Raw genomic sequence first — 27,279 nt, forward strand, 5'->3', positions numbered from 1 at the left:
ATATAACATCCATTTTCACCATATACTGCATTGTATAACAACCAAAAAGTTACATATGACAGTTCAACAAGTATTTATTCAACAAAATTTTTTTTCTAACGCATTTATTATCCAGCGTACGTACGTTGGACGGCTATTACCCATGTATATATAACATCCATTTTCACCATATACTGCATTGTATAACTACCAAAAAGTTACATATGACAGTTCAACAAGTATTTATTTAACAAAAAGTTTTTTTCAACGCATTTATTATCCAGCGTACGTACGTTGGGCGGCTATTACCCATGTCTATATAACATCCATTTTCACCATATACTGCATTGTATAACTACCAAAAAGTTACATACGACAGTTCAACAAGTATTTATTCAAAAAATTTTTTAACGCATTTATTATCCAGCGTACGTACGTTGGGCTATTACCCATGTATATAATATCCATTTTCACCATATACTGCATTGTATAACTACCAAAAGTTACATATGACAGTTCAACAAGTATTTATTTAACAAAAGTTTTTTCAACGCATTTATTATCCAGCGTACGTACGTTGGACGGCTATTACCCATGTATATATAACATCCATTTTCACCATATACTGCATTGTATAACTACCAAAAAGTTACATACGACAGTTCAACAAGTATTTATTCAAAAAAATTTTTTTTTTAACGCATTTATTATCCAGCGTACGTACGTTGGGCGGCTATTACCCATGTCTATATAATATCCATTTTCACCATATACTGCATTGTATAATTACCAAAAAGTTACATATGACAGTTCAACAAGTATTTATTTAACAAAAAGTTTTTTTCAACGCATTTATTATCCAGCGTACGTACGTTGGGCGGCTATTACCCATGTATATATAAACATCCATTTTCACCATATACTACATTGTATAACTACCAAAAAGTTACATACGACAGTTCAACAAGTATTTATTCAACAAAATTTTTTTTAACGCATTTATTATCCAGCGTACGTACGTTGGACGGCTATTACCCATGTATATATAACATCCATTTTCACCATATACTGCATTGTATAACTACCAAAAAGTTACATATGACAGTTCAACAAGTATTTATTCAACAAAATTTTTTTTTAACGCATTTATTATCCAGCGTACGTACGTTGGGCGGCTATTACCACGTATATATAACATCCATTTTCACCATATACTACATTGTATAACTAACAAAAAGTTACATACGACAGTTCAACAAGTATTTATTTAACAAAAATTTTTTAACGCATTTATTATCCAGCGTACGTACGTTGGGCGGCTATTACCCATGTCTATATAATATCCATTTTCACCATATACTGCATTGTATAATTACCAAAAAGTTACATATGACAGTTCAACAAGTATTTATTTAACAAAAAGTTTTTTTCAACGCATTTATTATCCAGCGTACGTACGTTGGGCTATTACCCATGTATATATAACATCCATTTTCACCATATACTACATTGTATAACTACCAAAAAGTTACATACGACAGTTCAACAAGTATTTGTTCAACAAAAAGTTTTTTTCAACGCATTTATTATCCAGCGTACGTACGTTGGGCGGCTATTACACATGACTTCGTAACAACTTTTCAAGTACCCTTTACGTAAATTGATTTTCTAATTAAAGGATTTTCAAGAGCTTAAAGTGCCTGCACAATCCCGTTATACATCATCGCTGGTGCTTTCATAGTCGTCTTCACTTGTTTGATCGTCTTCAGAATCCACTTGTTCATATACAACCACTTTTCTTCGTCATCCAGAGCCGACACCAGATCACTTTGAAGCATGTCAACATTCCCATGAAATAAATACTGTGGTTTGTCTTTGTTGATGTACAAAGAAAACCTTTTTTCTAGATCTATCAACATGCTTTCAATTTGAAAGATCTTCCTGTGTAAAAATATCGCTTCACCGTATTCAACATCAAGTACGTTTTCATGGTTAATAAAACTATTCAAAAAGTCAGTAATCTTGCTGTGCTGTTGAAAGTAGTGACTCCACGTATTTTCCATTTCTGACTTCGACAGGATTTGCTCTTCCTTGGATCGGTCAAGCAAATGGCATAAATCTATAGCCTTCCGTTTAACAGTAAATGGAACTGAACAATCTTCATCAGTAGGTGCAGCTAGATATTCACACCAAAATCATTGTCAGGATCTTTGACAGCATCAAATGTTAATGCGGTATGTGAATGATTAGAATGTGATTCTTTTGCCTCGTTATAAGCTGCGATATCTTTATTGACATCCTTTGTTACTCGAGTAATTTGCTTCGAAAGTCTGGATGCCAACGCTTGACTATCTGAAAAACAGAACAAACATACAGAGAACATTACAAAGAAGGCAACATGTAAAGTAATTTACAAACATTGCAAGTGGTATGGAACATTTATGAGATAGGTAGAGTTACCACAGTATTTAGACTTAAGATTTAGGAGAAACCATCTTTCAACAACATTTTTCCTCATTCGAGACAAAACACGTTTTTCTTTCCTAGACGCAACCTCGCGTTTTGCATTTTCGTACTCTGAGTCAGTATTTTGCCAGCGTGCAGAAATTGAGTTTTCCCTTTCCATGATCTTCAACTGCTCGTCAATTCTAAACAGTAAATACCAAATCATTACAAATATAAGGCACGGTCAGATAAGCACCTGCAAGTTGCATATACATCTCTACTTGTACGTACGTATAAAAACAAGAAATAATTTTTTATTCGATATTCCAACTTATTATTCACAATGTTACGACGTACATTAATAGCTTCAAAATTTTCCCAGTTCATTTTTCTAAATGCACACTGTTTAAGACTTTAATATCTCTAGGAACAAGTTCAACTTTTCGAACATACTTTTTCATCTGATTAAATCGAACAGTCAGTTCACTTGGATCAGTGCAACCATTCCATCGATGGTAAAGATCAGCGTACAAGTCCAGGTATATAACGTACTTGCATTTCCAATCTTCTTCTTCTGTAAGTTGTTGAAGATTTACGTATATTTGTTAAAAAAAGTTTTCTGTGGGCAAAACATTCCACATAATGAGCATCAATAATTATGTGTCAAATCTGTTCCATAGCTACAAGCCATTGTTTCTCAATTACTAACCAGTCTCAACTTCACGACCAAAAAAAGTCGATTCGTCCTTCATCCACTCACGAATATTATCTATTGAAATCCTGTGAGCTTTAGATAATGAAAAAGAAAATTTACTGCTTTCATGTGAGTCGTAAATAGTTCATATCCAAAATCGGAGTCAAATATAACCACACAGCAAATACAAACATATACTCACACGGAAAGCACCTGCATAACTTTTCAATATCTGATTTTGCAGTTTCTTCCACGTCAACAGCTCGCTTCATCCTTGCCATCAGCAAATTGCCTCAAAAAACAAAATTTAATTCATACCTGCTATTACATAATATGATGACATGTTAGCTATGTATATGTTCAAACAAAGAAACAAAACTAGTTATACCTAAATTAATCTTCGTTTTCTTTCCATAATGTAAAAGAGCATCACTGAGTACATCAACTCTGTGACTTGGACGCATTTCTTTAGTCATTCTGCTAAATTTGCGAATGTAAGCCCACAATCTCTCCAACATCTCACCGTCAGTTAGGCCAAATCCTTCTTTACGACGGGGACTAAATTTAACCTTTTACAAGAAAGATTTAGCAAAAAATTATTGATTTTTTATAATTTTATCATCTAAAATACCATTAGTTATGACAGCATAAAAACCCAGGTATCACCATCTGTTAATACGTATGAAAAATAAAAATAATAACAACTAATTTGGCATCGTCCAACATGGCCATAGCAGTGAAAAATTGGAATTGAAAATTGAAAAATGTCAATAATTGGATCCTCCAAATTCTTTTTGTAAAAAACAAAATAAAGAAAAACATGTGAAAGACTACCTTTTCAAAGAAAAAAAGTGTTGAGGGAAAGTTATTGACTAAGGAAACAGTTAACAAAGCAACTATTGTCAATTGAATATTACCTGTAAGTGTTTCACCAACATGCATGCAACATCATACAATATGTTTATTTTGAGTGCAGGTTTATCAGCATTATCTTTCTCTAATTCTTGGAGAACATAAACTGCATAGCTCAATCTATAAAATATGTAGAATATTTTTTTAAATAATGCAACCACATGTATGCAAAAAGCTTCAGCACTTGCACAAAGCAATGAAAGTAGCAAACCAACTGAAAAAAATAAATTTACACCATCAAATGCAAGCATCTTAACCACCTCATTCAAACCAAGAACATTTAGGTAAAAATAGAGAAAAATGTGTGTAACAGACCTCTCTCCATGTTTCAAATTTAAGAATTTTTTAGGAAACTCATGTCGACAGCCTCGCCCAAAGATTGCTGTTTCATCAAGAGCTCTGTAGCGATTCATTGATCGAACAGCATTCCCAGCAAGAAAACCATGACACTCCTATAAGTATCAGTATGTAACAAACAAAAAAGTATACAAGAGCTTTATTTCCTAAAGCCCACGGCACAAATTTATTGAAAATAAAAACTATGTGGTAGAGAATGTAAAAATCAAATATATTCAAAGCACTGTAACTTCCATGCCTGAATTTTCATTAGAATAACAAAGTATATTAAAGCTACATTGACCTTGTTTGATGTAGGTGTGGTATAATTGGCAACAAATTGATCAACATGTGTCTGATCATAGAACATCAGCTGTTCAAATAGAGGTTTTCCAATACTCTGCCCAGCTTTTTCCTTCGTCCAATAAAAGAGAGCATCAAGAGACTCAAAGATCACACCATCAGTCTTCAATAAAATGGTGAAGGATAAAATCATGCAATGTATTTGAGTTCAATGATGCAAATGATGCAGTCAAAAAGGTGTTTAAGATAGCATTGCTAATGTTCTTTTTACTAAATTGTCATTGTTAAACGAGTAATATGAATATACTCACTTTGGGACAAGCAGGACAGATATTTCCTTCATCAAGCTCAGGAAAAACACAGCTCAACATGTTTAGTTTATGTCTGTAAATTCTGAAAAACAATGACACAAAGAAAGCAATTATGCACTCTTAAACAAATGACATAAACAAAATACAGTGCAATACAGTAATACTTGAGGAAAAATCCTTTCCCATCAAAACTTTAGCATTTTGATTTCCTCCAATTAAATACATCTCTTAAGATGAGATTCTTAGGCTATAAAATTGACTGCAACTTTCCCAGCAATTCATACGTAGTACAGCAGTGCAATAAATCAGTGACCTACATGCAATTACCTGTATTCTTCAAAAGCATCTATAATGACAGGATACATTTTGGTGTTGCATAAGAAGAAAATATGTGGTTATGATTAAACTCTTCAAATGACTGACAAATGCTTTTTATTGATGCCTGGCATTCCATCTGCACAGAATGAACCAATTCAAAAAACTCAATTGCAAATGCAAGTCTTGGTTTTGTAGGTGTTCCACCCCAAAGGCCAAATTGCAGAAGTTGAACAAACTCGGAAGAGCATGAGCAAAACTGTACCTCAACAGTACAAAAGGTGCCTAAAAATTGAAAAAGATCCAAAATTATAATTGTGTTGAACCATGCCAGCTAAAATGAAGAAACTTTTACAGCACATTTTACATATAACATACCTTTAACATCAACAACAGAAACACTTCTTTTGTGACGAGCTGTTTGGCATGAACAATGATACACCAGCATGTTCATGAGCTTATATGGCCAAAACATGCCATCCTACAAAGCAATGAATAACCTCAGAGAAATTCATTGTAATCAATCCCTTTCTTGCATTCATAAAAATATTAGATTAGTGCTTCAGCATGTTTCACAATGTAAACTCTCATTTTATTTTTGCATTTTTTATTGCAAGTGTTGAGAGAGTTAACTGTAAAGACTTTTATAATATCTATCTCATAAAGGTTACCTTAAATATTTCAACATGATGACAAATATTTACGGTTGTGTGCATCTTTAACATACAGTTCTCACAATACTTTGCCATTGGACCACAATCGCTGCACCTAAACTTTGCTTCATTATCACAATGAATACACTTCCGATTGCTCCAATTTTGCCAGCAAACTGAAATGTATTCTTTATAACTGAATGTCGCAAATTTTCCCATGCTTTTTGTTTTCTTTCAACTTTCTGGTAATAAGAAGCTGATTCTTCACAATCATGGCGAACATCACTTTCAAGATCACTGTTATCTTGTTCCATTCCCAGTTCATGGCCTTCCAATGCACCACAATTATCAGGACTGTTAATAGAACAGCTTCCTCTATGATCCTCAGTAACCAATTCTGACAAATCCACCTCCTCTCTCTCAACATGGCCATCCTCATCATGATATGTGACAGCTACAGTTGCTTTAAACCTTTTATTTGTCCTACAAAAATTATCATAAAAATTTATAAAATGATAATAAATGTTGAAAAGTCTAACAGCTATAAGGCCGTTATTTGGCGTACCTTGGCATCTTTTAAAATTACCAGTAAGAAAATCACAAATCAGAAAATATTATCGATATTACCAATGACACAATAACATAAGTTAATCGACCAAAGTACAACGTACGTATCTTCCACGACTACCAGCCGACGTTTTGTACCCGTACTTTACCGGCTATTAGCCACGTCTCACAAGACGAATGGGGTGAAATCTCGACCATCACCTAATATTCTCGACCATCGCTTGATATTCTCGACCATCGCTTGATATTCTCGACTAGCGGTTGGAATTCTCAATACACTTTTGTCACGTTTGGCTTGCCATAATGGTCGAGAATATCAAGCGATGGTCGAGAATATTAGGCGATGGTCGAGATTTATAACAGTAACAATGGTCAGCGGACTTAGTAGAAACTCCTGTTTCTGGCAATACTTGATGTACTTTGAAAGAATTCAGGAATTTCTCGCAATCGTGGACGAGGACATTGAAGAACTCAGAGATTTTTTTATTGGTTTACAGAGATTGTTTGGCCAAAGTCTTCAAGTATTTCAAAACAAAGACCCAATAGGTATCGAATATTGCAAAAACAAGTTTGAAAACTACATATCTATTGTCGCAGCAATGTTCGGAGCTGTTTCAGAGTACACAATAACAAGCTTATCTCGTGATTCCTCTTCTGATGATGTTGCCTTGTTGCTGGAGAACTTGATCACTGTAATGGAGGAGGAACTGGAGAAACTGTCGCGTGCCTTTGAGACATGTCTCGAGCAGGAATTGTCCACGAATGAAAATTCGCGTGCCATTGATACGCTTTTAAGTACTGGAGGTAGACCAGCTTATAATATCAGAAAAGAACAAGTTGAGAAACTTCGTGATACGGGAATGAACTGGACGAACATTGCTAGCTTTCTTGGAATTTCTACCAGAACATTACACAGGAGAATCGACTTTGGAATTAAGCAAAGCTTCTCAGATATTACTGATGCCGACTTGGATGAAGAAGTTAGACAAATTCTTCAGTTAACACCATACAGCGGTGAAACGTACATAAGGGGTGGTTTAAGGGGCAGAAGTATTCATGTTCAACGCACTAGAATTCGAGAAAGTCTTCAGAGGGTTGATCAAATTGGTAGAAGCATTCGGAAACGTTATGCAATCTGCAGGCGTGTCTATAATGTCAAAGGTCCTAATTATTTATGGCACATTGATTCAAACCATAAACTGATCGCACAAAGATTTGTAATCCATGGTTGCATAGATGGATTCAGCCGAATGATTATTTACCTGCATTGTTGCACAAATAACGGAGCTGACACTGTCCTTGAATTATTTCAAGGTGGAGTGCAGAAGTTTGGCTTACCCTCTCGTGTACGAGGTGATCATGGCAGTGAGAATATTGATGTGTCACGATTTATGATGGAAAATCGAGGCAATGACAGGGGAAGCTTCATAGCCGGAAAAAGTGTGCACAATCAAAGATTAGAACGATTATGGGCTGAAGTGAACAGAGTGATGTCAGCACTTTACAAAGACATATTTCGATTTTTAGAGAACAATGGTTTATTGAGCTCCCTTAATGAAATTCATCTATTGGCATTGCATTACCTTTATCTAGTGCGTATAATTGCATCATTGCATGAATTCAAATCACAGTGGAATCACCATGGTCTTAGGACAGAAAATCATCAAACTCCCTCGGCTTTATTTCATTCAAACTTTAGCTCAGCTCCGAATGAGCCTACAACAATAAATGATGATGTATATGGAATTGATTATGGGGGGCCATTACCTGTTGCCACAAGAAACAATGTTGTTATACCTGTTTCAAGCATGCAACTAAGCGAAAATCAGTATGATTACCTCCAACAACAAGTTAACCCTCTTTAAGATGATGGGAATAATGGCATTGAACATTACTTGAAGACAGTTGATATTGTTGAGAGGTTTTTAGAGGCAAGGATTAATGTTGACGAAGTTTAACAAATGAAACAAATGTATTTTAGTAAAATGGTGCAAGCCAAAAATAAGCTCATTGATCAAGAATTTAACATTTTTTTCAAAACTGTCAGTTCTCTTTCTGTTTAAACAAAACTATTTGATATTGTTAAAATAATAAAAACAACTTTACACAATGTCAAATGACCATGATGTGCTTTCTCTCATTATGCTTGTAAACTCTTCTGCCAGTTCTGCAAAGCATTCATAGGTTGTTGGTAGCTCTAGGGTTGGCCCACATATGTGGACAACAGGCCGTCGTGAAAAGCCATGAAGGGTTGTAAATGTAATTTCAATTGAATCACATGTCAATACATCACTACCAGTTAAAAAATGCAGAAATCTTTCAAGAGCCTTCTTTTCCAATGATTTCACATATCTTTTTAGGAAATCCAAGCTCTGCCGTTCAGCATCAGTACTCACACTAGCAATAAAAAGCTTGTTAACCTTTTTGGCTGTTGGCTGTTTTTCTTCATATAACTGTTCAACTTGCTGAGGAGTTGAAAAGATGGAGTTTGCATCATTCTGAAGAGTTTTTAAAATTGGCGACCAACAATTTGTGATGTATCTGGGCTTTTGAATGAGTTCCTGGTGTACAAGTTCAAGTACTATGGAGGCAATGTTCTCCTTAGTGGGGGCTTTATAGCACTTATTGGATGACAAAAACTCCAATAGGTCTTCATCGTTAGGATCTAATTCACGACTCTGCACTTTATCTAGAATCTCTCCATCGTCTGCTGGCACGTAACAACGATATGCTTGCAGTAGAGATTCTCTGCCCAGACTTTCTTCACCAAACAAGCAGCAAAGAATGAAGAATTGTGACAGCTGCACAGGAAAATATTTGGCTTTTTCATATCCAAACACTAAAACTCTGGCAATTGCTTGCCATTCTGGTTTTTGAAGATCGTGTCGAATGTGTGGCGTTTTCTCAGTTCCACCTGCACTAAGTGATATAAAGAATTCATGCCAAAAATTTGTCAGAACATCACGCAGCACACCTGCACCTTCTCCTTTTTCTGGGTATCCATTTGCATTTATAACTGTGATGTTCAACCTGTGCTTAAGAATTTCTGGATCTTTGAAAACATCAATAATATCATGGCGAATCATTGAGCGGTGCACAATTACTTCTTTTAATTTGGGATAATTTTGGAACATGAAATCGTCATCTTCAACGAGAAGAATTTCTTGCATCACTTGATGAAAATTGAGTTCATAACCCATAAGGATTTACTATTTAATTTAAAAATATATACTTTCTACAGATTTAAATTATATTTATGATGGGTAAAAAAACCCCAAATATAGGTAAAGAAGGTGGACAAAAAGTGGGCCCTTTATAAAACTTACATGTTTAGTTAGAAACATAAATATTGAAGCAAGAGACAAAAATAAAAAATCCTGTGATATATTTGTTGCTAAACACATAAACAATTCAGTATTTTTAATAGTTGTAGGTCTCTCAAAAGTCAGGTGAATTATATATGTAATGTTATATTTGGGGGCTGGATTTTGTTGTGCACAAACTGTAATTTCAGTTGCCAATTAATATTTTCATGTTTAAGATTAAAGTCTGTCTTGTAAACTGATAATCTTCAGGGGATGAAGAAAAAAGTAGTCCCTCAAACAAAATCATCGTTATAAGTTTTTAGCTCATTATTCTTTAAGAAATGTTATAGAAATTATTACTGTTGCAGAATCCAAGAAAAAAAGAAATGTTTACAATAGCCAACTATAGCTTTAATCATACAACAAACATAAAAATAAAAAAGAAAATACTAGGCATATACGTATTGTTAAGGTGATGTTATTAGTGTTCTATGGCAAAAATGACTTTCATTCATACATTCTTTTACCCCCTGTCAAAGTACAGTTTATGAAAATTTTTTCCAGTCCTTTAATGGCCTTAAATTTCATAAAAGCTTTATTATTCATCTGATCTTAAAAAGACCTCTAAAGGCTTGTTTTTATATGACGTAATTCGATGTACAGTAATTTACTGCAGTGGCTGAATTCTAATGAAATATCTCAAGTGAAAACTAGCCTTTATTACCACACAGAATAAATTGCTTCTAAATCTAACAGTTAAGCACAGACTTAAATAAATCAGTTTTCAATCAGATCAAGTCAACGTGTCCTTAAGTAAACATGTATTTTTTATGGCAAGCACTTCTTTGTCCATTAAAAAGTGTAGTGATTCATCAATAAAAATAGTAGCAGCATAATGTTTAATGTAACTAACCTGATGTATCCTGTACACCAACTGCATGAAGATCAGTGGTTGACTGTAAAGTAGTTTGTGCTGTCTCTTTAGGCAGTGAAAATGGAGATTGTGCTGTAAAAAAATTGTTATGAGTCAGCAATAAGATTAAAGCAGAGTGGCAATATGTTTAATGTAACTAACCTGATGTATCCTGTACACCAACTGCATGAAGATCAGAGGTTGACTGTAAAGAAGCTTGTGCTGTCTCTTGAGGCAGTGAAAATGGAGATTGTGCTGTATCTTGAGGCAAAGCCAATGGCTCTTCATTGGCATCAGTAGAGCTTCTTGACATTTGCACATCACCAAACAAATCAGGTAAATCTTTATTAAAAATATAAGAGAAACTTTACAAACTATTCCTGTGTCGTGTATTTAATTAAATTTCTCCATTAAAGAGAATGACCTACCATCATGACTTTTTCTTGTCACACATTTTCCTACATTGACAGCATAAATAATTAATATATGATGAGTATAATTACGTCAATTCTTTCATTTTTCCAAGCAAGAGCATGAAAATGGTGCATCAACATACACCAGTGCAAGTAAACAGCTGATGCAGCTGTTAAACCATGATTAAACTGAACAAGTTCCATTGATAAGAGGACAACAGAAACTCATACCTGATGCTCAATTATGATCTGTTTGTTTGGTCGCACATACACTGGTTTACTCTGAAAGAGCCATTGCAAAATTGCTCCATCAATGCCAATCTGACCATGAGCCAAAGATGGCACAACAAGAGATGTGTGCATCGACATTAATATTTCGATATCCACACCAGATGGAATTTTGTCAGCAAAAGCTTCCATTATGGCAATTTCCACTCGTGCAGCGTTCATTGCCTTGGTGAATCTGCAGCCTGAGATCATGTGACCCCGTTCCATAAGAGCAAGGCGTGCTCCTTGACGAGGAACGACAGAAGCATTCGGTCCTCCCAGCAAAATAAGGTCGCGTAAGAATGGTCTATTATCTATAGCACCAGGCCTTCTTTTAGATTCCCTAATCTGTCTTCGATTAGAAGCAGATGGGCGCTGTGTATTATAATTTCTCCTCGTGACAAACCTCCTCCTCGGCACATTTTGTTCGGTAGTGTTCGTAGTTGGTACAACTGATGTAGACCGCCGTCTAGCTGTATTAGAATTGAAAATTTGACTTACTTCTGCCTCTGTTTCAACACTTGTTTGGGGCGAAATTCTTGAAGAAAGTTCGTTTAAATTTTCCAGAATTCGATCTATGATGTTTGTATTTCTATTTTCCGCCATTTTAGTTATTTATTCGATATATAAATATGAAATAAATCATGAAGTTTTGAACTAAGTCCGCTGACCATTGTTGCTGTTATAAATCTCGACCATCGCGGTTAGCACTATTTTCCACCCAGCAAACCGCCCTTTATTTGAAATATAATATTTTACACAATATAATATTTTACACAATCTAATATTTTACACAATATAATATTTTATATAATATTTTACACAATCGTCGAAAACGACATATTTTCCAGCCTGGATTATAAGTTTATGACTTAAGGTGGTTGCATGAAAATTTATACTGCAACATTTATCTGTAAATATTTTCATATGTTGATATTAAAAACTGTATTATAAAAATATAAAATTACTCGCCATCTCAAAACGACCTAGCACCAGTGCATGCATGGTTTCCTTTTAGCTTTTGGTTCTTTCCCATTAGCCGCCATCTTTAATTTATTAACGATTGTGTAAAGTAAAGGGCGGTTTGCTGGGTGGAAAATAGTGCTAACCGACCATCGCTTGATATTCTCGACCATCGCTTAATATTCTCGACTAGCGGTTGGAATTCTCAATACACTTTTGTCACGTTTGGCTTGCCATAGTTATTCAGCAAGTGGCTGTCGTCAGGTGAAGTTTATCAAAAAGTCCACCCTTCCCTTCCTAAAACATTTTATCCATAACTAAATTATTGTCGGCTTTAAATATTATGATCCATTAACTTATGATAAATTGAATATGGTATGTTATTCAATGACATCCGCATTTTTCATGGATACCTGGTGGATAATAGTTTGAAACGGGAGTAAAGTTTCCAAAAATATTAAAACATGTGTTTCATTCTGAGTTTTACAAATTCCAGCTTTTCTTATTTCTGGTTTCTCCATTCCTCCAATCCATTCCCCGATTCCCAATTTCTTGTTTCACATAAATACAAGCAGTTAACCCATTATTAAATAAGGACTGCTAACGGATGGAAAAAATTTTATCATTGCGATTTTAGCTAATTGTTTTCTATTGTCCTGTAATATTGGCTTTACATGAAACTCTTTGACCTAATAAACCAAAGTTGTTTTTTACATTTTTATCAAGATGTTTTTCACAAGTGTGATGTACATGATGCTATAAGCTTTCAGCATAATGTGAACTGTATTCATCAATCTTCTTCACTTAATGGTCTTTTCAATTAAATGGCAGAAAGATTTTTCAATTGTACAATATATGAACAATCAATGCGTATCTACCTTTACGATTATCCAAGGCCAAATATCGTAATTCGTCTTATAAGCGTCCTGGGCGTTCATGAACATTTAAAGCAATTTAATGTCACAAGTGTTTCGAAGAGAGAGCGTAAATAAATGAATAAACAATCAAAAATGAAATCAGTATTAACAACTCTGAATATTAGTTAATTTAAAAAACTGGAACACTTGGACGTTGAATACAAATAAAAGCGCAAAGGCACGAAATCGACCGCCTCAGTTTACCTAATCTTATATATTCCTGCAAAATCTACCATAATGCTGTTTTGAAGGATGGAGCGCTGACAAGTGACAACAGGGCAAGGGTGGAAAATATAATTGTAATGTAGTTTTTATTGGTCCCAGAAAATTTTGAAATTCGAAGTCACTGCATAAAGAAAATTTAACTTTTTTAATTGATACGGGGTATATTTGAGTGCGTCTTGTATTTGAGGACTGTCGTATATTAGAAGATTACGGTAATTTAACAAAAGAACTGAACATTTTTATGGTTAAAATGTTTTTACAAAGCACGCGAGTAATACGTAAGTAATATTTACAGCCGAAGGTAGATGGATTATCTATATGTAAACATTAGCATAATTGCTTCGAAAAATATTTTAACAAAGTCGCAATTTTAAATAGCATTAACATCCAAAGCTAGCAACATATACCATTTTCTCTGAGTAAGCATCAGCCAATCTTTTTACATGATAACTTACAAAATAAGAAAAAGTATTTGCTTACAAGCGGTTACAATTATAAATATGGAAATGCGAAGACAATAATTACAAAGTTGCACCTCGCCATGAAGTTGATTAGCTTTCCTAAATTGCATGAAACAAAGCATGAAAACGACTAGAAAATTTCAACTTACCAAATTAAAGAACTTTCCAGACTTATTTCCTTGTAAAGAAATTCACCAAACTGAAAACACGTACATGTCGAAAAATGTTTATAACAAAATTCTCAACACGTCGACTCTACAGCGCTCACGGTGAATCCCGATTGAGTCAAATACGCCGAAAGATTCCAAATTCTGAAAAGTTTCACTAATATTGAATTTAACAAATTATTCTAAAGCAGGAGTGAAAAATTCTGTGAATTTGGCATGAAAAATTTCAAATAGAAAAGCCACAAAAGTTTAGAGAATTTATATGTGACGAATAAAACTCCCTGCATGAATGCGATAGCCAAGTCTTTGTCAATCGATTTTGCCATTGTTCTTTAATGTTTAAAAAAGAAGGAACTAAATTTTTCGAGAAATAATTCAATGATAAAAACCGTTTTAATTTATGTAGCACGGAAATTTAACGAGCAATTTACGTCGTAGCTAAGTTAGAAAAGAAAAGATTTTACTAGGTCGACCTTTTGGCGTGTTCTTATTAAAGGGGTGAGAGGGGATGGATGGGATGGGATGGGATACAATGGAATGGGATGGTATGCAATGGGGTAAGTGCACGGGTAATCACTACTTCTGGACAATTTTTAAATAAAGCACCTTAAAAAATAACGTTTTCTGTAGTTTTGAAGTGGGAGTAATGTTAATACAGACGACTAAGATACGCTGTACTAGCGATATTCCATCAATCACCATTTATATGTCACTTTTAAAAATGAAAAATCTATTTAGATGTTCAAACTATAACAAATACGGTCTGACTTAAATCAAGCCTGAGTTAACAAGTACAAAAAAAAGCAGCACGACGTGTTAAAAAGATCAAACAATCTAGTTATATGCAAAATAACTCAGTTTACCGTTATCTCTGTACATTGTATTTCTAAAGAATGAACAAAGGTGACCTTGACGAATTGTGTTCATGCAATAACCTTTTCCTTTATTCATCGATAAACGTTTTGATATGAAAAAGTCAAACATGATAGCAATGATAAATTCATTAACGAATGTTTTCAAATAAATATTGTTCATAATTTCATTATGACACTTTCTTTTGAAGTTCACATAAATACAAACACAAATAAGCTGCTGCACTTATCAATGATAAAGTTACAACAAGTGATGTAGTCAATTTGAATTGCGGAAGAGACTCTAGTGTAACTCATTTACTCGCTAAATTCCTGATCAACTTAATGTGTACTATCTATATGACGTTCAAATAAAGGCTTTCTTTTGGCTTTTCATTACCTCTACATGCCAACCTGTGTATACGAAAGTGCAAAACTGCTTCATTAAGGGTCGTTGAAATTTCAAAGTTTTGTAGTATCTGAATTTTAATTGTTATGCATATTTTGATTCTTGTTTCTAACGAAAGAAACAATCTACAAGTGCATTCTTTTATATTTTTCTAATTGAGATGAAAAAAGGCATGCCTTGCATTCATTCCTTCATATTGAGAAAGCCATAAGCGTCATAAGAACTGTAATCATACAAGCCCGTACAAACAATAAAATAGAGCTGGGAGTAAACAGAAATTGATGAAGAAATTATAGCAAATAATACTGTTCGTTTAACTTAAATGGCTTGTCTATTTTACTTCACATTGATACTTCACATTGTTCGCCACTCTCCACACTCTGTTGATAAATTATGAGTTGTCAATCTGTGAATGCCTAATTCAAATATTCAATATTCAAAATGTTTGTTAAGAGACAATCTACCCGTGAAACATGCATTGTGCAGGAAAATATGCCGTTTGGTGCCACCAAATTGGCAGAAATGAACGCAATTTTCAGATGTTATCTACGTACAAATCACAAATCAGTTAAGATTACCTTTTAATTGACAAAAAAATTAATGCTGTAATTATTTATATATTTATACGAGTGAAATAATGCTGGCTATAAAACTGACTATTAACAAACAGAATACTATGAAAATCAGTCACTCCACACCACATCATTATTTGCAGATGATAAATAAGTCAACATAACAAACCCCAATCAGAACACTTCCTAGTTGTGTTCCCTTTCATCTAAAACGCTCTCTAAAAATAAATTAAAATACGGTAGAGTTTCGAATGTACCTTCTCCTAAAAGTAACCGTCCCATCCGTTCTCTTTACAAAACTATTAAGAGCTTTACAATATTGTACTTCATTATCGAAATGAAATGTTCATGTACATTTGTGTCAACTACCGCAACCGTACACAACTTTAAACATATTGAAAGTTACAGTGGTGGATGTATGGTAGGTCAAAAATAAATTATAGAAGCCCATTTTAAATTTAAAGACTTTTTTAGCAACATTGTTGGTTAAATACTCCCAAAGTTTTATAAAATGAGTTTATATTTTTATTAACGTATTCTAACTTAACTTAGATCAACTGCAGGAAAAATCCCGCGAATAAAAAGCGTGAATTAAGAATCAACCGTTGGAATTAATCGATGACGAAAATAACGACTTAAAGCTAAACGCCCTCTGAAAGTTGCCGCCCTTTGAAGCCACTAATTTTGAAAGTAGCTCGGGCTACTACTTTAGAAACTCTACGACATCATTACAAAATTGTATATGAGATGGCTAAACACATAAAAACGAGCACCTTTCTTACATCTGGTAACAGGACTACGGACATTTATGACGCATGAGAAACATTTTCTAGATTTGGGAGCAAAAATAGTTGTTGCTAATATAATGAAATAAGAGTATTGAAATAAAAGTGTGATTGGATTAAATCAAGTTACACTAGAGTGAATTTCCCAAAATAAAATAATGAAAAATAGTTTAAAAGAAAAGTATTGGGAAAAATGAGTGTTCCCATAATGAGTGTTCCCAATTGCATAAGAAATTGATGGAAGTGCAAGACGATAGGAATACGTTTGCCAAAATTCTAATAATAACCGAAAGTTGTCTTGGAAACATCAAAAGGATTGTGAAACAACACAAGTTTTCAGTCCTTTCTTGGCTGTTATGTACGTTATCATAATAATATGTGTTTTAAACTTTAAAGAATATTACACTTATATACCAAATGTTATTGGGGTAAATTTGAACTTCTAATATATAACATCTTTTCCCTAACAAAAAAAATTACGTGTCAATACTAATTCAATATACTAGTCTATCCGGTTTCTTAATCAACTTCGTTGACCTTCGAAGTATTGGTTCGGTAGACTCCACAGGAATGGAAGACTTAACACCTATTGCTGTACCTGTTGAATCATTTCTCTCCACTTGTTCATTGCTTCCTTCGATTACCGAAGGCTCATGTCTGTCTACATTATGTCCCCCATTCACTTATGGTTCGGAATTGTGAGCACCATCATTTGGCACCGATATAATTTGTTTTCTATTCCTCCGGTAAATTGGACCATTTCCGGTCAAATTTAAGGGAAGATCTCGGCAAAATCTCAGCTGCACGCCACGTATTATCCCGTTAGGACGGATTCTAACTTTATCTGCAGCTTCCAAAGGTGATAAATGCCCATTATGTCTATCATAAAATTTCTTAGAAACCAGCTGACGATGCTGTAGTTTCTTCACCATTACAGCTGATTCAAAAGTCCTAGAAGTTAATAGACGACGATGAATTGATATTGTTGTCCGGGTTCGTCTACCCATTAACAATTGTGTTGGAGACGCACCAATATATTCCAATGGTGTATTACGGTACTTCAATAATCTTTCAAATGGATCCTTATTATCCATATTCGATTTCCTAAAAATTCGCTTTGCCGTCTGTACAGCTCTTTCCACCGCCCCATTTGACTGCGGATATTCCGGTATATTAGAAACAAGTCGAAATTCCCATTCTTTTGCAAACTTTTTAAACTCATGAGATCTACTAAACACATTTCTCGTGTTGGCGCATTGAGAGCCATTGTCACTATTGACTTCCTCAGGTATCCCAAATCTGGCAAAAAAATTTTTCAAATTATTAATCACACACGATGTTGGACTCCGTCGCAATAACTCTACTTCAAAGTATTTCAAATAGAAATCAACTACTATCAGGTATTGTTTATTTTGAAACTGAAAAATGTCAGTACCCACATGTTTCCGAGGTAACTCTGGAATTGCATGTGGATGCAAGGACTCCTTTTGTTGACGATTGCGAAAAGAATTGCAGATTGAGCAAGACTGTACCCGGTCCCTTACTTGCTGTGACATACCCAGCCAAAATACACAATCTCTAGCCAGTGATAAACTTTTTCTCTCCCAAATGTGCACCATAAATCTCACTCAAGATGTCTTTTCTGAGCTCCACTAGAACAACTAGCCTATCTGACTTAAACAATAAACCTTCTTCAACACTAAGGGTTTCTCTAAAGCTCCAAAATTCCTTTACTTGACTATCAATATGCTCTTTACAGCTTGGTCAACCATTCAAAGCATAGTATATTACAAGCTATAAAACATTATCATTACATGTGGCTTCCTTAAACTTTTCAATGAATCATTTTCAAAACTCAACCGTTCAACAAGATAAACCCCTACATGATCATCCGATACTGTTTCAATATCTTCTACAGGAGCTCTACTCAGAACAATATGAAATAGATTGATTTTTTCCGGGAACATATTGTACCTCCAAATCATATTTTTCCCAGTTTCAGCAATGTCCTCTGGAGGCTCTGTGCTGCTTCAGTCAACGACTTCTTAACTATCACCTCCTGAGGCTTATGATTTGTCTCTACCAAAACCTTTCGTCCATAGAGGTATGTATGGAATTTCTGAGTACCCCACACAATGGCCAGGAGTTCTTTTTCAATATTTGCATATCTACGCTCACACGCAATCAATACTCGAGATCCAGGCGCCACAGGTTTTTTATTTTGCATCACTACAGCTCCCAATCCTATACTACTTGCATCCATATTTGACGTTGTTCGTGTCCTATTGTCAAAATAACCCAAAAGTGGAGCATTAATAATCACTGATTTTAGTTTTTCAAATGCAATTTTCTGTTAAACATCCCACTTAAAATCTACGTTCTGCTTAATGAACTGTGTAATTGGTTTTTGTACATCGGCCTTGCGCTTAATGAATTGATCAAGATAATTCATTGTCTCAACAATTCGAAGAATTCCGTCTTTACCTTCTGGTGGTGGCATATCAACTTAGGCCTTGACTTTCATAGGGTGTGGTTTTAATCCCTGAAGAGTTAGTAAGTGTCCTACATAACTTACTTCCGGAACTCTTAGCTTAATTTTATCCGCATTAAACTTCAATTCTACTTCACAACTTCTATATAAAACTAAACGTACTTTCCTATTTAGACTTTCCTCAGTACCATGTATCAAAAAATCATCCATAATGATATCTACAGGCAATCCTTGAAACAATCTCACCATTTCTCGTTAATAAATTTCAGGCGCTGGTGCCATACCGAAAGATAACCTAGTGAAACGATATCGACCACAGGGCGTATTAAAATAAGCAACTTTGAGCTCACTAAATCTAAAGACAGTTGCCAAAATCCACTACATGCATCCAATGATGCACCCGACAGACATGTTGACACCCCTTCAATTGTTACCACGGGGTAATGGTGTCCTTTTAGTGCCCTACTTAAATCCCTAGGGTCCAAACAAATTCCTTGTAAAGCAGTTTTAGTGATTTCACGTAACATTTCCGTATTCACTGTTAGTTTTGAAATTGCTGAATTCAAAAGACCAAACACCCGAGTTGCGCATAATTTCGGCGAGGATGTGTTAAAAAATCAAATACAGTTCTGTAGAGGGTATTTCATCAATAAATGACCACTATTACCTGTGCACTTCTAAAAGACTAGTAGAAAACTAAAATTAAAATCAAATTAGATGACACAATGATGCCTTTTGTCAGACTTCTCATAAGGTGTTACACACACATTTTTCAAAACTAACAAATCTACTGACCTCTAAATTTAAGACAAGAAAAAATGACACCTAAAAATGACATCACATTAAATGACATTACACAGAAAAGTTGAATACATACCTAAATAGCACATTTTTGTTCCGGCTATTTGTTAATATTTATTCTTCTTTTATTTGCTCGATTTAAGTTAAATTTAATTTTTATTTCTACTCATCCCTTCCAATTTGACAAGCTATTAGCAATATGTTTCTATTGAAGACTGTACTTGATTGTTCACCCATTGCATGTTAGATGTTTCAAAAGGGTTGAGTTTAGCTTTGGTAAAACTATGTATAAATAAATCGGCAGTGAGGCTACAGTTCTCCACTTGGACAGTTCTTGCTAACATCTTTGAGGTTTGGTGTAATGCAGAAGGTTCGCCTCTTCGATCCTCCATGCTGTGGTATAAACGTTGGGTTAATGAAACTTTCTCATTGTTTGATGACGATAAGAAATTCAGATTGTTTCTGTAAAGACTCTCTTCTGGATTGCATCATCGTTAAATTACACATTCGAACTAGAGCCCAACAACCTTTTTCAGATGACAATTTAGAATTGTAAAAATAGAGACAATCATTGTTTTACTCGATTCATACGTGTCATGGAATCCGTATGACATAAAATAACCAATCCCGAGCTTCGTTGGCAAAAAGATTATTCCTTTAACTTATGTTTTGAACGTAATTAGGTATAAGTAGGTTTTGTTATTTTCTTTAACCTAGACTGATGAGAAGTCTACCGAAATCAAGTCATTTCATTTATCTTTAATTTATGTTTTGGTTTTTAACAATTCTTTTTAAAACTATATAGATTAAAGTTGTCATTTATCATGGCAAATACGCTCTTCAATTCAGTATTCAAAAATATTTCTTTTGATCCTCCATCCTTTGGTTATGATGAAATATTACATGAACATTCTCAACAGTTAATTTTCACCGCTATGATCAATCGATCTTGCATACGGCTTCAATTTCTTATTAAATGAAATGTAGCTGGGAAATAAAAAATACATGATTCGAAAACTCACCATTACTCCCGTCGTATTGCTTTTTGAATTGGGAAAAAAATTGTCATGATCCAAGGCAACAAATTGACAAGAACTAAATTGCCTCAGTTGAAAGAAGAATAACAACAACAACAATAGCAGCACCAAATGCAACAAGTAACAACAATATCGTCAACGATGCAAACCAAAATAAGACCAGGTTTATTGAGAAGTTCTGTTATACCCACAAAGCACGTACTTCCGAGTTAAATAAGTTAAATGCCTGTCACTACGCTAAGCCTACGGTTTCATAAAGGGTTGTCAGCTACGAGCATTTTATTACGTATCTTTGGAATCAAACAAAAGCTTTATTTCGCATGGGAAATTTACGTACTTTTAACAGAAAGAAACCAGTGGGATTAGCATGGACGTACTTTCCGGGGAGGGGGTGGGTGCTACTTCTCCAAATACCAGATTCCGCTCATAAAAAATTTTTACCACTCCTCTACGAAACATTGCCCCCCCCCAATTTTTAGGAAAACAAATCAGTAATACAGATGAACTGAGTTTTTCTGGGCAATGTTTCAACTTTACACTTTTGGTGGCTACACTACTCGACCGCTCCTAAAATCTATAGTATCTTGCTTTGTATTACGTCACTTCATTACAAGCTAACCCCTCCTGTAAAAATATGAATATCCGTTTACAGGAATTAGCATTGTAATAAGGCCTCGAAATTTAAAAATAGGTTAATTTCCAATGGTCGTCTTTTTATATAAACCCTGTAGTGTTTTCGATTTCCCATAATGACGTAGTGAACACGGAAAAAAATCATTCAAACATAATGTAAGTAAAACTTGCTCAGGGGAAATTTACATTTAATGGTTGATTGAGGCAAGAATTGATCTTTCATCAAGCAAATATATACATTTAACGCTGAAAACTTACTATACAATTTCCTTAATCTTGCTAAGAAAGTACCTTTCGATAGTGTTAGCGCAACGATAATATTCAGTATCAGGGGCATTGTATGTACGGCAATTACTAAAGATCCTCATCATGTCAGCAACGAAGAGTTTCTTTGTACTGTAGTAACCCGCCTTTAGCCGATCACTCATAGTTTTCAGATCTAGAAATAAAAAATGTCAAACATATGGCAGGTCAAAATGATGCAAAATTTCCTTAAAGTACTCTATGTAGTAAATAATTGTCAAAATTTGAAATTTTGTGTATTTTTTCTCTTCCTATAAATTATTGCACTTTTTTTTTGCCCATTTTTGCTCGATATAAACAATATCTTTAACAAACAGGAGCAATTTTACAATATGTACAATTTTACTTTATACAAATTTTATGGTGATCGTAACCAGAAATGTCTGCGCGAATCTGCCTTCTTGTTGCAAGCGTAGCTAGCGATGAACTGCATCTATTTCTATTTTCGACAATTTAAGGGAATTATGTTATTCTGGCGGGGTTTTTTAAATTTTTTCCGAAAAAATGACGACAAAAGATAGAAGAAAGAGTACGTCAAAAAAATGAAAAGAATAAGAAGGGCTTTTTTGGCGTTAGACGTCATGAACAGCTCTCAATTCAAATACACACCCAATTCAAATATACATCTGAGAAACTACTGAACGGTCCATTTCAAATCTTTGTGAATGAAGATGCCGACTTTACAAAAGAAAAAAAGAGCAGAAGAAGTTAGATAAGACCAAGCAGGTGATGTTGAATTGGCAACAAGTTTCAAAAATCCAAGATACTACGCCACTAAACGAGCGTATCTCGAACGCTGTCATACGCAGTGCATGCATGTCGAAAGGTTTGAGGAAAACCTAGCTTATACAAGAGCAATGAAAGGGATGGAAAGTCGGAATATCTCAATTGTGGTTGTTAGGCAGTTACACTACTTCAACAAGCATACCTCAAGGCAGAGGAGATGATGTTGATGAGGTAAATCTAAGACCTGTTTTGACTTTGTATCATACAAGAACTGCAATGAACTTTCCCCAGTAGCAAATGATGCATACAAAAGGTATCTAATTTAAATTGAGAAAGCAGGCGTAGGCAATGCCAATGCTACGATGAAAGATGCAGTCAGACAATGGGCTGAAACATTGATGGAAGAACAGCCGTACAATATTAAGGAGGATGATGAACACGCAATTGGCTTGTGTTCTTGTGACAGTAGATCGAACATGGAAGAAAAGGGCACAATCATTAAAGATTGGAGAAGATTTTGTCCTATCTATGGCGTTGAAATATATGATAATGAAGTAAAGTCATCATTCTGTTATGAACGCATGGCACACAGTAAACAGGATACCGAAAGTAAAAAATATGTTCATAAACATGCTTTCAAAAAAATAGCAAGGTCAACTGTAGGAATGGGATCTGTTGCTGCTGAGGACATTGTCAGTATAAAAGTGAAAACCAAGTGAAATGTACAACATATACTGGAGATGGTAATAGAAGCTGTTTTGGAGCATCTTATGAAATAAGACAGGAAGTATATGCCAACAATTACTTGCGACAGCTTCAAGGAAATACGAAAAGCAGGTAATGAAGAAAAGAAATTTTAACAAGTGAAAGCAGTTCAGAGGGCACTTTATCGAAAAGATCATGGACAAAATGCATAACTATTGTGGAAAGGTTCTTCAGGAAATAATAAGAACTTTAGAAAGCATGAAAAGGAATATAAAAGCCATACATAGCTAGGTGGTAAAAACAAGAAGGAAAATAGAAAATCAACATCAATACTGCCCAAATTCTTTGAGAGTTGGCATGAATATTGGAAAGACTAAGTACATGATACCAATTTGTATAATGAAAAAAATCGGTATTCTGGAACCTGCACGAAAGTCTGCTAATTGATCACTAACTTGCACTATTTTAGCCAAAGAAAGAGAACTGCTTTGAATCTAAGTACTCTACTTAACAATTTGAACAGGAGTGATCATTTTTATTGAGTAGCTGAATGAATTGTTCAAAACGTTTTGAATCACTGCTTCTAAGCCTATCCACTTAATGATATGAAGTGCTCATATTACGAATTTTAGCCCCCCTTTTTTATGAGCTTAATTGAAAATTTGGATTATTTGAAGAACTATGACATGTCGCTGGACTTAAACAGATAAATATAAGTTCCTTAATTTTGCCTCCAAAGTCGGGTACTATTTGCGAATTTTTTACGACGCCATATTGATACTTGTGACGTAGATAGTTGAACACGTCTGTTTCCGTCAATATAATATTATATTATAGGAGGTGATTTTGTAGTCGTTTTTCTTGTCTTAAAAACAAATAATGACAGTATTTTCAATAAAATATTAAAAAAGAAGTTTTCCGGAAAGTATGGCCTCAAATCAGTGCTCAGATAATTCGAATTCGATGTCTGAATGCGTATCTGATTCGACCTCGGAATCCGTGGGTTATGTCGAGCATTTAAACGACTTCGCATATGACGATGAAGCGCTCGCAGGAGATGGTGATGAAGTGCATACTCCAGATGATCCCGATGGAATTCTCCCTGCGACATTAGAACAACGAAGTGATGGCGTAATTCCACTCGGTGAACGGTAAGTTGTTGTTTTCTCCTGTTTGTAATATACATAAAGTTACTTTATAAACCACAATGCGCCCACGTTTCAGGTGTAATTGTCAATGCTGTCATAACGATTTGTTAGAAGGCGCATTAGAGTACAGATGCTGTAAGGAAATACGACCAGCTTTGCAGAAAATGACATTCGATGGCAGCAATGAGAAAATATCATGCATAACACAGCATGCCAAATTTGGGCCTTTAGTTCATGAGGCTGTCCTTGAAAACGTCGAGCCACTATTGAGAGATAGGAATGGACGTGCTTATCGCCGCCAAGCATCACAATCATTAAATATGTAAGATTGTAAATTGTATGAGAAACAATGTTATCATCAACATTGTTTCATCAACAATAATTTGTCCAACCTTTTTATTTACTTCAGGTATTTGAGAGCTGTGGCATACAGATGGTTGATGCGATGGTTTTGTGGGTCTATGGGATGGGAGAATACTCGGCCTTTACCTGCTTGTGTTTACCACTTTATTCGGAAAGCATATCCAAGTGGTAACACGAAAGGTTACATACCATCAGAGGGGAGATGATGGAAAGGTCTTTTAACGTGTGCACTGTAGAGACTGTTGACCTTCTTTGCTGAGTTTAGAATGGTCAGGAAATATGCCTAGATGAAAACCAAATAATGGACTCCGTCGATTTTCGACATATGAGGGTTCCACGAAGTGGAACATCCTGGTTACTTAAATTATAGTGAAGGCAGCTGACCAGACTACAATCACTCGTACCTTTCACGCAACTACAACACTGATATCAGCGTGACACGTTTGTGACAAGGCTGCAACATTGCAGATGCAGATACAGTCCATCCGAGGACATAGTTTCCTCTACCAAATTTCCCTCACATGGCTTTGGTCAACCCGGGCTAGGTTTACAGACACATTGCCAGATGTGCCACGAGCCGGGATTGAACCCGCGCCGTCTGGCTTGCAACTCACGCAATTAACCATTCAGCCACCCGCCCCGTCCCTGGAAACCAAATAGGAGATACATGGATGCACTATATAAGTTGACATGCAGTTTAATGGTTTGAAACAAGAGTAAACAATAAAAACAAATTAGTGCAACTACTGAGAGGTTAAGCTGAAAGAATTAAATGAAAGAAAATCTTTTCTTCAATGTCAGTCTGGGAAAAAAGACAAAAGAAAAAATCAAAGAATCAAAGCGTCCATCTCCTGACCATGTCTGGAAATCCGCATCATTTTTTTTCACATCTTCAATTAACTTTGACTGATAGCTTTCCCAATGCTTCAGAATAGCTGGAAACAAGAAGGTGCGTTGATGCACATGATAAGTGGACACACTATTTGCTGAGAGATTCATGTGCTTGAACATCAGCATGGCCTGACTTATACTGACACCAGACATCAATATACCAAAACTAGTCATAACGTTTCCAGCTGGATATCTTCCCAAAACCATAGGTTGGCTTTTACACATAAAGTTCTTTTCAACACATTTACCACAATTTTGCTCTACAATGGCTATCGAACCAATGTTTTTAAAGTGTACTTTTGGATTTTCAGCCTTGCAGTTAAAGCAAAATTTTTCAAATAACTCAACCAATGAGATGTAAAATACCATGAACATAGGTTGTTCATGCGAGCTTGCTCCTTCATCAATTCTGTAACACGATTAAGAAAATTCATTATTATGAAATACAACAGAGATCTAAATCTTTATAAGATAAAATACCTGACTGTATTACTTGTGGTATCTTCGTCTAAATCTTCACTCTGCCTAGACTCTTCGGAAGAGGAGCAGTTCATGTATGATTCTCCTTCGAAAAGCTCTTCAGCACTCCCCTGCATTTCATCGTCTATATTAATGCTGGTCACCACGGATGTATTACGATTTTCCCTGATTTCGCTTCGATATTCATTTTGCAACTTCTGGGCCTTTTTCTTCAAAGATGCTTTTGTCTTTTTATACCAGCTTAAAGTCTTTTGTAAAGATGTAAGTTTTTTGTTAAGACGATGGCACTATTTACGTGGAGACTGGGATTCATAAATATCTTCACCAACTGCATGTAGTTCTTCTTCAAATGGCGAATCGTTTGCTTCCCCAGTGCATACTTCAACATGCTCAGCTCCATCACTAGTAGATGGTACTTCCTCATCGAGAGAACATGTTTCCTTCAGCGATGGCTTATGGAGAGTATGTCGAATAATCTACAAAACGTATATCGAATTTACATTTGACAAAAGAAAAATTAACATAAACAAGCGTAAACTTACTTGTCTTCGCTTTCCATCGGTTATTTCGTCCTGTAATGGTTCAGGAATCCCAGCCACGTCAATGGTTGGGATAGCATCTTTCTTCAACCTTCTTTTGAGCTTGACTTGCACGCTCAAATTAAGGTCAAAACAAGAATCTTCAAAATGCGCAGAACACAGACACGAGGTAGAGGAAGCCTCAAAACCCGGTCTATGTTTACGCACAAAATTTACCCATTTTCTATGTCTTTGCGGCTCTGTTTCTTTTTTAGGAAACAGATGCATCGGCATTCCTTCGGTTTTTGAATCATTGGCGCCACTAATTTGATTAGGTCCGCCAGCAACACAGCGTTTTCCTCCGCGTTTCTTATTAAGATTACTATTAGAATACGCCATGTTGATATATGTGTTCAACTT

The 27,279-nt window shown here is 35.1% G+C and overlaps 5 protein-coding genes across 8 annotated transcripts in view; all 5 read right to left on the reverse strand.

Moving 5' to 3' along the window:
- Nucleotides 1-2,155: 2,155 nt before the first annotated feature.
- LOC124456129 lies at nucleotides 2,156-4,783 on the reverse strand. The gene is made up of 10 exons (XM_047006663.1): nucleotides 4,671-4,783; nucleotides 4,346-4,482; nucleotides 4,036-4,150; nucleotides 3,828-3,908; nucleotides 3,507-3,687; nucleotides 3,321-3,410; nucleotides 3,134-3,211; nucleotides 2,878-2,998; nucleotides 2,440-2,627; nucleotides 2,156-2,331 (listed from the first exon to the last, which is right to left on the reverse strand). The coding sequence occupies exons 1-10, from the start codon at nucleotides 4,734-4,736 to the stop codon at nucleotides 2,156-2,158; spliced, it is 1,233 nt and encodes a 410-aa protein (XP_046862619.1). The 5' UTR covers nucleotides 4,737-4,783.
- A 15-nt stretch (nucleotides 4,784-4,798) lies between these two features.
- Nucleotides 4,799-6,108, reverse strand: LOC124456119. 2 transcript variants are annotated; one of them, XR_006952117.1, is made up of 5 exons: nucleotides 5,967-6,108; nucleotides 5,674-5,776; nucleotides 5,308-5,580; nucleotides 4,981-5,062; nucleotides 4,799-4,832 (listed from the first exon to the last, which is right to left on the reverse strand). XR_006952117.1 is itself a non-coding variant. In XM_047006644.1 (3 exons), exons 1-3 carry the CDS (start codon nucleotides 6,042-6,044, stop codon nucleotides 5,327-5,329), a joined length of 435 nt encoding a protein of 144 aa, XP_046862600.1. In that variant the 5' UTR covers nucleotides 6,045-6,108; the 3' UTR covers nucleotides 5,178-5,326. The 2 variants fall into 2 exon arrangements, 1 of the variants encoding a protein (XP_046862600.1); XM_047006644.1 differs by lacking the exons at nucleotides 4,799-4,832; nucleotides 4,981-5,062 and having other exon boundaries at nucleotides 5,178-5,580.
- Nucleotides 6,109-8,468: 2,360 nt separating this feature from the next.
- Nucleotides 8,469-11,439, reverse strand: LOC124456120. 2 transcript variants are annotated; one of them, XM_047006645.1, is made up of 5 exons: nucleotides 11,378-11,439; nucleotides 11,162-11,191; nucleotides 10,896-11,075; nucleotides 10,734-10,826; nucleotides 8,469-9,687 (listed from the first exon to the last, which is right to left on the reverse strand). In XM_047006645.1, exons 3-5 carry the CDS (start codon nucleotides 11,044-11,046, stop codon nucleotides 8,618-8,620), a joined length of 1,314 nt encoding a protein of 437 aa, XP_046862601.1. In that variant the 5' UTR covers nucleotides 11,047-11,075; nucleotides 11,162-11,191; nucleotides 11,378-11,439; the 3' UTR covers nucleotides 8,469-8,617. The 2 variants fall into 2 exon arrangements, with proteins under 2 accessions (XP_046862601.1, XP_046862603.1); XM_047006647.1 differs by lacking the exons at nucleotides 10,896-11,075; nucleotides 11,162-11,191; nucleotides 11,378-11,439 and having other exon boundaries at nucleotides 8,469-9,724; nucleotides 10,734-10,794.
- A 6,007-nt stretch (nucleotides 11,440-17,446) lies between these two features.
- LOC124456130 (uncharacterized protein K02A2.6-like) lies at nucleotides 17,447-18,382 on the reverse strand. The gene has a single exon (XM_047006664.1). The coding sequence runs from the start codon at nucleotides 18,380-18,382 to the stop codon at nucleotides 17,447-17,449; it is 936 nt and encodes a 311-aa protein (XP_046862620.1).
- A 3,514-nt stretch (nucleotides 18,383-21,896) lies between these two features.
- Nucleotides 21,897-27,279, reverse strand: part of LOC124456112 (histone acetyltransferase KAT2B-like) — a 38,854-nt gene continuing 33,471 nt past the window's right edge. For both annotated transcript variants that reach the window (XM_047006641.1, XM_047006640.1), the window contains exon 18: nucleotides 21,897-22,164. In XM_047006641.1, the coding sequence (XP_046862597.1) occupies nucleotides 21,983-22,164 (182 nt within the window). In that variant the 3' untranslated portion in view covers nucleotides 21,897-21,982. The remainder of the gene's footprint in view (nucleotides 22,165-27,279) is intronic.

This window comes from Xenia sp. Carnegie-2017, unplaced genomic scaffold (assembly GCF_021976095.1).
Source record: "Xenia sp. Carnegie-2017 unplaced genomic scaffold, XeniaSp_v1 HiC_scaffold_42, whole genome shotgun sequence".
In the NCBI taxonomy this organism is placed as follows: Eukaryota; Metazoa; Cnidaria; class Anthozoa; order Malacalcyonacea; family Xeniidae; genus Xenia; species Xenia sp. Carnegie-2017.